Raw genomic sequence first — 11,539 nt, 5'->3', positions numbered from 1 at the left:
CCGGCCGGCGGCGTGGTGGGGTACGCCAGGACCACCTACCCGCACGGCGACGGGCGCCCCGTCATCGGCTTCGACATGGGGGGTGAGCGGGGCGGGGCAGGGGTGGGGTGGGAGGGGGTGGGATGGGAGGGGGTGGGATTGGGATGGGATGGGATGGGATGGGGATGGGGATGGGATGGGATGGGGATGGGGATGGGATGGGGATGGGATGGGATGGGGATGGGATGGGGATGGGGATGGGGATGGGGATGGGATGGGATGGGATGGGATGGGGATGGGGATGGGGATGGGATGGGGATGGGGATGGGGATGGGGATGGGATGGGATGGGATGGGATGGGATGGGATGGGATGGGATGGGATGGGATGGGATGGGATGGGATGGGATGGGGATGGGATGGGATGGAGATGGGGATGGGATGGGGATGGGGATGGGATGGGGATGGGATGGAGATGGGGATGGGATGGGGATGGGGATGGGATGGGATGGGATGGGATGGGGATGGGGGTGGGATGGGGATGGGATGGGGATGGGGATGGGGATGGGGATGGGGATGGGGATGGGATGGGATGGGATGGGGATGGGGATGGGATGGGGATGGGATGGGGATGGGATGGGATGGGATGGGATGGGATGGGATGGGGATGGGGATGGGGATGGGGATGGGATGGGGATGGGATGGGGATGGGGACGGGACAGGCTGGGGCTGGGAGGGGTGTGCTGGGGCTGGCGTGGGACCCCCGTCCCTGCCCAGGCACCTCGACCGACGTGAGCCGCTACGCGGGGGAGCTGGAGCACGTGTTCGAGGCCAGCACGGCCGGCGTCAGCATCCAGGCGCCGCAGCTCGACGTCAACACCGTGGCGGCCGGCGGCGGCTCCCGCCTCTTCTTCAGGTGGGGGCTGGGGGGTCCCGGCTGCGCCGGGGGGGGCCCTGGGGGGGTCTGAGCCAGGTTTGGGGTCCCAGCTGGGTTGGGGGGGTCTGAGCTGGGTTGGGGGGTCTGAGCCGGGTTGGGGGGGTCTGAGCTGGGTTGGGGGGGTCCCAGCTGGGTTGGGGGGGGCCCTTGGGGGGGGTCTGAACCAGGCTGTGGGAGTCTGAGCTGGGTTGGGGGGTCCCAGCTGGGTTTGGGGGGGTCTGAGCCAGGTTGGGGGGTCTGAGCCGGGTTGGGGGGGTCTGAGCCAGCTTTGGGGGGTCCCAGCTGGGCTGGGGCAGTCTGAGCTGGGTTGGGGGGTCTGAGCTGGGTTGGGGGGGTCCCAGCTGGGTTGGGGGAGTCTGAGCTGGGTTGGGGTTCCCAGCTGGGTTGTGGGTCTGAGCCAGGTTGGGGGGGTCTGAGCCGGGTTGGGCGTCCGGCTGGGTTGGGGTTCCAGCTGGGGGGTCCCGGGCTCTCCGTGGGGCTCAGTGGGGCATCACCGTGCCCGTGGCCGGTGCCCACCCGGCTCCCCCGGCATCGCCCGTCCCCAGGTCCGGGCTCTTCGTGGTCGGACCCGAGTCAGCGGGTGCCCACCCGGGCCCAGCCTGTTACCGCAAGGGTGAGTGGCCGCGGTGCCGGTGGGTGCCGTGCCGTGCTGTGCTGTGCCGTGCCGTGCCATGCCATGCCATGCCATGCTGTGCCGTGCCATGCTGTTCTGTGCCATGCCATGCTGTGCTGTGCTGTGCCGTGCTGTGCTGTGCTGTGCTGTGCCATGCTGTTCTGTGCCGTGCTGTGCCATGCCGTGCTGTGCTGTGCTGTGCCATGCCATGCTGTGCCATGCTGTGCTATGCTGTGCTATGCCGTACTGTGCCAGGCCATGCCATGCTGTGCCGTGCCATGCCATGCTGTGCTGTGCTGTGCCATGCTATGCCATGCTGTGCCGTGCTGTGCCACACCATACCATGCCATGTCATGCTGTGCCATGCCATGCCATCCCGTGCTGTGCCATGCTGTGTCCCATACTGTGCCATGCCATGCTGCACCATGCTGTGCCATGCTGTGCTGTGCCATGCCATGCTGCACCATGCCATGCTGTGCCATGCCATGCTGTCCTGTGCCATGCCATGCCATACCATGCTGTGCCATGCTGTGCTATGCTGTGCCATACCATGCCGTGCCATGCCATGCTGTGCTGTGCCATGCTGTGCCATGCCATGCTGAGCTGTGCTGTGCTGTGCCATGCTGTGCCATACCATGCCGTGCCATGCCATGCTGTCCTGTGCCATGCTGTGCCATGCTGTGCCGTGCCATGCTGTGCCATGATGTGCCATGCCGTGCCATGCTGTGCCGTGCCATACCATGCCATGCCATGCTGTGCCATGCTGTGCCATGCCATACCATGCTGTGCCATGCTATGCCGTGCTGTGCCATGCCATACTGTGCCATACCATGCCGTGCCATACTATGCTGTCCTGTGCTATGCTGTGCCATGCTGTGCCGTTCCATGCCGTGCCATACCATGCCGTGCCATACTATGCCGTGCCATGCTGTGCCATACCATGCTGTGCCATGCCATGCCATGCCGTGCCATACCATGCTGTGCCATGCCATGCCATGCTGTGTCGTGCCATGCTGTTCCACGCCGTGCCATGCCATGCCGTGCCATGCCATGCCGTGCCTTGCCCTCCATCCCCATCCCTCCCAGGGGGTCCCCTGACCGTCACTGACGCCAACCTGTGCCTGGGCCGGCTGCTGCCCGAGTATTTCCCGCGCATCTTCGGGCCGGGCGAGGACCAACCGCTGTGCCGGGAGACGGCGGCGCGGGCGTTCCGGGCCCTGGCTGCGCGCATTGACGCCTTCGACGCCGGCACCGGCGCCGGCGCCCGCCCGCCCCGCTCCGTGGAGGAGGTGGCCATGGGCTTCGTCAGGGTGGCCAACGAGGCCATGTGCCGGCCCATCCGCGCCCTGACCCAGGTGGGGTGGGGTGGGGTGGGGATGGGATGGGATGGGATGGGGATGGGATGGGATGCGGGGATGGGATGGGATGGATGGGGATGGGGATGGGATGGGGATGGGATGGGGATGGGATGGGATGGGATGGGATGGGGATGGGGATGGGATGGGATGGGATGGGATGGGATGGGATGGGGATGGGGATGGGGATGGGGATGGGATGGGATGGGATGGGGATGGGGATGGGATGGGATGGGGATGGGATGGGGATGGGATGGGGTTGGGGATGGGATGGGATGGGATGGGATGGGATGGGATGGGATGGGGATGGGGATGGGGATGGGATGGGATGGGATGGGATGGGATGGGGTTGGGGATGGGATGGGATGGGATGGGATGGGGATGGGATGGGGATGGGGATGGGGATGGGATGGGGATGGGGATGGGATGGGGTTGGGGATGGGGATGGGATGGGATGGGGATGGGGATGGGATGGGATGGGATGGGATGGGGTTGGGGATGGGGATGGGATGGGATGGGGATGGGATGGGATGGGATGGGATGGGGATGGGGATGGGATGGGGATGGGATGGGGATGGGGATGGGGATGGGGAGGGGGATGGGAGGGGGATGGGGATGGGGATGGGATGGGATGGGATGGGATGGGATGGGATGGGATGGGATGGGATGAGAATGGGATGGGATGGGATGGGATGGGATGGGATGGGATGGGATGGGATGGGATGGGGATGGGGATGGGAATGGGATGGGAATGGGATGGGATGGGGATGGGATGGGATGGGATGGGATGGGATGGGATGGGATGGGGATGGGGATGGGGATGGGATGGGGATGGGATGGGATGGGATGGGGTGGGATGGGATGGGGATGGGGATGGGATGGGGATGGGATGGGATGGGATGGGGATGGGATGGGGATGGGATGGGGATTGGATGGGATGGGGATGGGGATGGGGATGGGATGGGGATGGGATGGGGATGGGGATGGGATGGGATGGGGATGGGATGGGATGGGATGGGATGGGGATGGGATGGGGATGGGAATGGGGACGGGATGGGGATGGGATGGGGATGGGGTGGGATGGGAATGGGGATGGGATGGGGATGGGATGGGATGGGATGGGATGGGGATGGGATGGGGATGGGATGGGATGGGATGGGGAGAGGATGGGGATGGGATGGGATGGGATGGGATGGGATGGGATGGGATGGGATGGGATGGGATGGGATGGGGATGGGGATGGGGATGGGGATGGGGATGGGGTTGGGATGGGAATGGGGACGGGATGGGGATGGGATGGGGATGGGATGGGATGGGGATGGGGATGGGGATGGGATGGGGATGGGATGGGATGGGATGGGATGGGATGGGATGGGATGGGATGGGATGGGGATGGGATGGGATGGGGATGGGGATGGGGATGGGGATGGGGATGGGGATGGGATGGGGGGATGGGGATGGGATGGGGATGGGATGGGGATGGGATGGGATGGGGATGGGGATGGGGATGGGATGGGGATGGGATGGGATGGGATGGGATGGGAATGGGGATGGGATGGGATGGGATGGGATGGGATGGGATGGGATGGGATGGGGATGGGGATGGGATGGGATGGGATGGGATGGGGTTGGGGATGGGGATGGGATGGGATGGGGATGGGATGGGATGGGATGGGATGGGGATGGGGATGGGATGGGGATGGGATGGGGATGGGGATGGGGATGGGATGGGATGGGATGGGATGGGGATGGGGATGGGGATGGGATGGGATGGGATGGGGATGGGATGGGATGGGATGGGATGGGGATGGGGATGGGATGGGATGGGATGGGATGGGATGGGATGGGATGGGATGGGATGGGATGGGGATGGGATGGGATGGGGATGAGGGGGGTCGGATGGGGATGGGGCTGAAGGGGGGGTGCCCATGCCCGTGTCGCCCCTCTCCAGGCGCGGGGTCACGACGCCGCCCGCCACGTGCTGTCGTGCTTCGGGGGCGCGGGGGGGCAACACGCCTGCGCCATCGCCCGCGCCCTGGGCATGAGCCGGGTCTTCATCCACAAGTAGGTGCAGGGGGGGCTGGGGGGGGGGCGGCTCTGTGGGACCCCCACGCTGCTGGTGCTGCGGGATGGGGGTGCCCCTGTGCCCCCCAGTGAGGAACTGGGATGTTCCTGCCCCCTGGATGGGTGCTGGGGGGTGGGGGGAGGGGGGTCTGGTGGGTGTCCCCCTCCCCACCCTGAAGCTGCTGTGCTGGGTTTGGGGGTCCCTGGGGATGTGATGGGTTTGGGGGTCCATGGGAGGGTTGCTGGGTCTGAGGGCACACTGTGTGCCGGGTTTGGGGGTCCCTGGGGATGTGATGGGTTTGGAGGTCCCTGGGTGGGGGTTGCTGGGTTTGGGGTGCACTGGGTGCTGGGTTTAGGGGTCCCTGGGGATGTGATGGGTTTGGGGGTCCCTTGGGGGGGTTGCTGGGTTTGGGGGTGCACTGGATGCTGAGTTTGGGGGTCCCTGGGGGGGGTTGCTGGGTTTGGGGGTGCGCTGGGTGCTGGTTTTGGGGTCCCCAGGGGGGGTTGCTGGGTCTGAGGGCACACTGGGTGCTGGGTTTGGGGGTCCCTGGGGGGGTTGCTGGGTTTGGGGTGCACTGGGTGCTGGGTTTTGGGGTCCCCAGGGGGGGTTGCTCTGTCTGAGGGCACACTGGGTGCTGGGTTTGGGGGTCTCTGGGGATGTGGTGGGTTTGGGGGTGCACTGGGCACTGGGTTTGGGGGTCCCAGGGGATGTGATGGGTTTGGGGGTCCCTGGGGGGGTTGCTGGGTTTGGGATGCACTGGGTGAGGGTTTGGGGGTCCCAGGGGATGTGATGGGTTTGGGGGTGCACTGAGTGCTGCATTTGGGGTCCGTGGGGGGGTTGCTGGGTTTGGGGGTGCGCTGGGTGCTGGTTTTGGGGTCCCCAGGGGGGGTTGCTGGGTCTGAGGGCACACTGGGTGCTGGGTTTTGGGGTCCCCAGGGGATGTGGTGGGTTTGGGGGTGCACTGGGTGCTGGGTTTGGGGGTCCCTGGGGGGGTTGCTGGGTTTGGGGGGTGCACTGGGCGCTGGGTTTAGGGGTCCCTGGGCATGTGATGGGTTTGGGGGTCCCTTGGGGGGGTTGCTGGGTTTGGGGGTGCACTGGGTGCTGGTTTTGGGGTCCCCAGGGGGGGTTGCTGGGTCTGAGGGCACACTGGGTGCTGGTTTTGGGGGTCCCAGGGGATGTGGTGGGTTTGGGGTGCACTGGATGCTGGGTTTGGGGGGTCCCCAGGGGGGGTTCTGGGTCTGAGGGCACACTGCATGCTGGGTTTTGGGGTCCCCGGGGGGGTTGCTGGGTCTGGGGGTGCCTGTTGGCATGGGGGGGTTGCAGTTCCCAGGCAGGGGGGTGGGCACGGTGGTGATGGTGATGGTGGGGTGGGCGCAGCGATGGGGATGGGTGGGTGGTCCCGGCACTGGTGGCAGTGGGGTGGCCATGGTGATGGTGGGGTGGGCATGGCCCTGGCAGTGGGTGGGTGGATGGGTGGGCACGGTGAGGTGGGCATGGCAATGGTGATGGCAGTGGGTGGGTGGCCATGGCACTGGCAGTGGGTGGGTGGTCCCGGTGCTGGTGTCAGGGTGGTGGGTGGGTGGTCCTAGCACTGGTGCCAGGGTGCTGGTGGCAGTGGGGTGGCCATGGCGATGGTGGGGTGGGCATGGCGCTGGCAGTGGGTGGGTGGTCCCGGCGCTGGTGTCAGGGTGGTGGGTGGGTGGTCCCAGCACTGGTGCCAGGGTGCTGGTGGTGTCTCAGGTACAGCGGGATCCTCTCAGCCTACGGGCTGGCGCTGGCCGACGTGGTGCACGAGGCGCAGTCGCCCTGCGCCCTGCGCTACGAACCCGCCGCCTTCGCCCGGCTGGAGCAGCGAGTGGCCGCGCTGGAGCAGCAGTGCCGGGACGCGCTGCGGGCGCAGGGCTTCGCTGAGTGAGCTGGGGGGGCTGGGGAGGGGGCTGGGGAGGGGGCTGGGGTGGCTGGGGGTCCTGGAGGGGTCCTGGTGTGGTTGGAGGGGATGCTGGGGGTCCTGGAGGGGTCCTGGGGCAGTGGGGGGACATGGGCTGGCAGGGTGTGGTGATGCCGGGACGCGCTGCGGGCACAGGGCTTCGCTGAGTGAGCTGGGGAGGGCTGGGGAGGGGGCTGAGGGGGGCTGGAGGGGATGCTGGGGGTCCTGGAGGGGTCCTGGTGTGGTTGGAGGGGATGCTGGGGGTCCTGGAGGGGTCCTGGGGCAGTGGGGGGACATGGGCTGGCAGGGTGTGGTGATGCCGGGACGCGCTGCGGGCACAGGGCTTCGCTGAGTGAGCTGGGGAGGGCCTGGGGGGGCCTGGGGTGTCTGGAGGGGATGCTGGGGATCCTGGAGGGGTCCTGGGGTGGCTGGAGGGGATGCTGGGGGTCCTGGAGGGGTCCTGGGGCAGTGGGGGGACATGGGCTGGCAGGGTGTGGTGATGCCGGGACGCGCTGCGGGCGCAGGGCTTCGCTGAGTGAGCTGGGGGGGGCTGGGGAGGGGGCTGGGGGGGCCTGGGGGGGGCCTGGGGGGACATGGGCTGGCAGGGTGTGGTGATGCCGGGACGCGCTGCGGGCGCAGGGCTTCGCTGAGTGAGCTGCTGGGGGGCCTGGGGGGGCCTGGGGGGGGGGCTGGGGTGGCTGGAGAGGATGCTGGGGGTCCTGGAGCGGGGCCTGGGGTGGCTGGGGGGGTTGCTGGGGGTCCTGGAGGGGGCCTGGGGTGGCTGGGGGGACATGGGCTGGCAGGGTGTGGTGATGCTGGGACGTGCTGCGGGCGCAGGGCTTTGCTGAGTGAGCTGGAGAGGTCCTGGGGGAGGTCCTGGAGGGGTCTGGGGGTGACTGGGGGGGATCCTGGGGGTCCCAGAGGGGTCCTGGGGTGTCTGGAGGGGATGCCGGGGGTCCTGGAGGGGTCCTGGGGTGGCTGGGGGGGTTGCTGGGGGTCCTGGAGGGGTCCTGGGGGGACATGGGCTGGCAGGGTGTGGTGATGCCGGGACGCGCTGCGGGCGCAGGGCTTCGCTGAGTGAGCTGGGGAGGGCTGGGGAGGGGGCTGAGGGGGGCTGGAGGGGATGCTGGGGGTCCTGGAGGGGTCCTGGTGTGGTTGGAGGGGATGCTGGGGGTCCTGGAGGGGTCCTGGGGCAGTGGGGGGACATGGGCTGGCAGGGTGTGGTTATGCCGGGACGCGCACCGGGTGCAGGGCTTCGCTGAGTGAGCTGGGGGGGGCTGGGGAGGGGGCTGGGGAGGGGGCTGGGGTGGCTGGGGGGACATGGGCTGGCAGGGTGTGGTGATGCCGGGACGCGCTGCGGGCGCAGGGCTTCGCTGAGTGAGCTGGGGGGCTGGGGAGGGGGCTGGGGAGGGGGCTGGGGGGGCCTGGAGGGGTCCTGGGGGGACATGGGCTGGCAGGGTGTGGTGATGCCGGGACGCGCTGCGGGCGCAGGGCTTCGCTGGGTGAGCTGCGGGGGGCCTGGGGAGGGGGCTGGGGGGGCCTGGGGTGGTGTGGAAGGGATGCTGGGGGTCCTGGAGAGGGTCCTGGGGCAGTGGGGGGACTTGGTTCTGGCACTGTGTGGTGATGCTGGGACGCGCTGCGGGCGCAGGGCTTCGCTGGGTGAGCTGGGGGGGCTGGGGAGGGGCCTGGGGGGGGCCTGGGGTGGCTGGGGGGGGGATGCCGGGGGTCCTCGAGGGGTCCTGGGGTGGCTGGGGGGGGATGCAGGGGGTCCTGGAGGGGTCCTGGAGGGGTCTTGGTGTGGCTGGAGGGGATACTGGGGGTCCTGGAGGGGTCCTGGAGGGGTCCTGGGGGGGTGACCGGAGGGGATGCTGGGGGTCCTGGGGGGGTCCTGGAGGGATTCTTGGGTGGCTGGAGGGGATGCTGGGGGTCCTGGGGGGGTCCTGGAGGGGTCCTGGTGTGGCTGGGGGGGGGGGGGGTGCCAGGGGTCCTGGGGGGGTCCTGGAGGGATTCTTGGGTGGCTGGAGAGGATGCTGGGGGTCCTGGGGGGTCCCGCAGCGGTGGGGTGGAATGCCGGGGGTCCCGGGGGGTGCCGAGGGTCCCAGGGCGGTGAGGGGGAGTGCCGGGGGTCCCGGGGGGTCCTGGGGGGGCCTGGGGCATCTGGGAGGAATGCCGGGGGGTCCTGGGATGGCTTGGGGGGGTGCCGGGGGGTCTCGGGGATCCCGGGGCGGGGGGGGGGATGCTGGGGGTCCTGGGGGGTGCCGAGGGTCCCAGGGCGGTGAGGGGGGGTGCTGGGGGTCCCAGGGGGTCCTGGGGCATCTGGGAGGAATGCCGGGGGTCCTGGGGGTCCCGAGTTGGCTTGGGGGAGGCCCGGGGCGGTTGGGGGGGATGCCGGGGGTCCTGGGGGGTCCCGGGGCGGTTGGGGGGGATGCCGGGGGGGTCCCGGGGCGGGGGGGGGGCTCTGCGGGCGCCCCCGTGACGGGCCGGGGCGGCGCAGGGCGCAGATCCAGACGGAAGCGTTCCTGCACCTGCGCTACGAGGGCACCGACTGCGCCCTGATGTGCTCGGCCAAGGGCCACCCGCCCACCGCCCGCTCCTGCCGCGCCGGAGACTTCCTGGCCGCCTTCACCAGCCGGTGCGGCCCCGGCCGGGGCGCCGACCCCACCGACCCCGCCGACCCCACCGACCCCACCGACCCAGCCTGGGGCACCGACCCCACCGACCCCGCCGACCCCACTGACCCCACCGACCCCGCCGACCCCGCCGACCCCACTGACCCCACCGACCCGCCCCAGGGCACCGACCCCGCCGACCCCACCGACCCCACTGACCCCACTGACCCCACCGACCCCACCGACCCCACCGACCCCACCTACCCCGGCCCGGGGCACCGACCCCACCGACCCCACCGACCCGACCCGGGGCACCGACCCCACCGACCCCGCCGACCCCACCGACCCCACCGACCCAGCCTGGGGCACCAACCCCACCGACCCCACCGACCCTACCAACCCTGACCCAGGGCACCGACCCCACCGACCCCACCGACCCCACCGACCCCACCAACCCCGGCCCAAGGCACCGACCCCACCGACCCCACTGACCCCACTGACCCCGGCCCGGGGGTACCGACACCACCGACCCCACCGACCCCGGCCCAAGGCACCGACCCCACCGACCCCACTGACCCCACCGACCCTGGCACGGGGGCACCGACCCCATCCCTGCGCCACCATCCCCATCCCGGTGCCACTCGCCCTGTCCTGGTGCCACTCGCCCTGTCCCAGGGGCACCATCCCCATCTCGGTGCCACCGACCCCGGCCCAGCACCACCGTCCCTGTCCCGGTGCCACCAACCCCGTCCTGGTGCCACCGTTCCTGTCCAGTGCCACCGTCCCCAGCCCAGCACCCTGATCCCTGTCCCAGCTCCACCATCCCCAACCCAGCTCCACATCCCCATCCCAGCACCCTGATCCCCGTCCCAGCTCCACATCCCCATCCCAGCACCCTGATCCCCGTCCCAGCTCCACCATCCCCATCCCAGCACCCTGATCCCCGTCCCAGCTCCACATCCCCATCCCAGCACCCTGATCCCCGTCCCAGCTCCACATCCCCATCCCAGCACCCTGATCCCCGTCCCAGCTCCACATCCCCATCCCAGCTCCACCATCCCCATCCCAGCTCCACCATCCCCAGCCCAGCACCTTGATCCCCATCCCAGCTCCACCATCCCCATCCCAGCACCCTGATCCCCGTCCCAGCTCCACCATCCCCATCCCAGCTCCACCATCCCCACCCCAGTTCCACCATCCCCATCCCAGCTCCACCATCCCCATCCCAGCTCCACCATCCCCATCCCAGCTCCACCATCCCCATCCCAGCACCCTGATCCCCACCCCAGCACCCTGATCCCCATCCCAGCTCCACCATCCCCATCCCAGCTCCACCATCCCCATCCCAGCTCCACCATCCCCATCCCAGCTCCACATACCCATCTCAGCTCCACCATCCCCGTCCCAGCTCCACCATCCCCGTCCCAGCTCCACCATCCCCACCCCAGCTCCACATCCCCATCCCAGCACCCTGATCCCCAGCCCAGCTCCACCATCCCCACCCCACCCCCCCAGCCCCCACCCCAGCCCCTCATCCCCCAGCCAGGGGTGTCCGTGGGGGTCTCCACAGCCCCCAGCCTGCCCCTGCCACCCCCCAGGTACCAGACGGAGTTTGGCTTCACCATCGCCGACCGCGCCGTGGTGGTGGACGACGTGCGCGTGCGCGGCACCGGCAGCAGCGGCGTCAGCTGCGAGACCCCCCTGGCCCCCCGCGGGAAACCCCCCCGCGTGGAGACGGTGAGGGCGAGGGGGGGCCTGGGGGGGGCAGCTCACGGGCTCCCGGGGCTCAGGGGGTCACCCGCGGCTCAGGGGGTGACCCGGGGCTCAGGGGGTGACCTGGGGCCCAGGGGGTGACCCAGAGCTCAGGGGTGACCCAGGGCTCAGGGGTGACCCAGGGCTCAGGGGTCACCCTGGGCTCTGAGGGTCACTCGGGACTCAGGGGGTCACCCAGGGCTCATCCAGGGCTCAGGGGGTCACCCAGGGCTCAGGGGGTGACCTGGGGCTCAGGGGTGACCTGGGGTCACCCGGGGCTCAATGGTGACCCAGGGCTCAGTGG

General features: G+C 69.5%; 1 protein-coding gene across 1 annotated transcript in view; it reads left to right on the top strand.

Moving 5' to 3' along the window:
- OPLAH (5-oxoprolinase, ATP-hydrolysing) overlaps nucleotides 1-11,539 on the top strand; it is a gene marked incomplete at both ends in the record, with an annotated part of 43,317 nt that overhangs the window by 16,399 nt on the left and 15,379 nt on the right. Inside the window, 8 exons of the mRNA XM_084281091.1 lie at nucleotides 6-82; nucleotides 755-893; nucleotides 1,460-1,527; nucleotides 2,614-2,882; nucleotides 4,834-4,946; nucleotides 6,688-6,858; nucleotides 9,369-9,506; nucleotides 11,082-11,220. Of these exons, the coding sequence (XP_084137217.1) occupies nucleotides 6-82; nucleotides 755-893; nucleotides 1,460-1,527; nucleotides 2,614-2,882; nucleotides 4,834-4,946; nucleotides 6,688-6,858; nucleotides 9,369-9,506; nucleotides 11,082-11,220 (1,114 nt within the window). The remainder of the gene's footprint in view (nucleotides 1-5; nucleotides 83-754; nucleotides 894-1,459; nucleotides 1,528-2,613; nucleotides 2,883-4,833; nucleotides 4,947-6,687; nucleotides 6,859-9,368; nucleotides 9,507-11,081; nucleotides 11,221-11,539) is intronic.

This window comes from Gallinula chloropus (genome assembly GCF_964237585.1).
Source record: "Gallinula chloropus genome assembly, contig: HAP1_SCAFFOLD_435, whole genome shotgun sequence".
NCBI lineage: Eukaryota > Metazoa > Chordata > Aves > Gruiformes > Rallidae > Gallinula > Gallinula chloropus.
The sequence above is the reverse complement of the archived record's forward strand: the minus strand, read 5'-3'. Positions and strand labels throughout refer to the sequence as shown.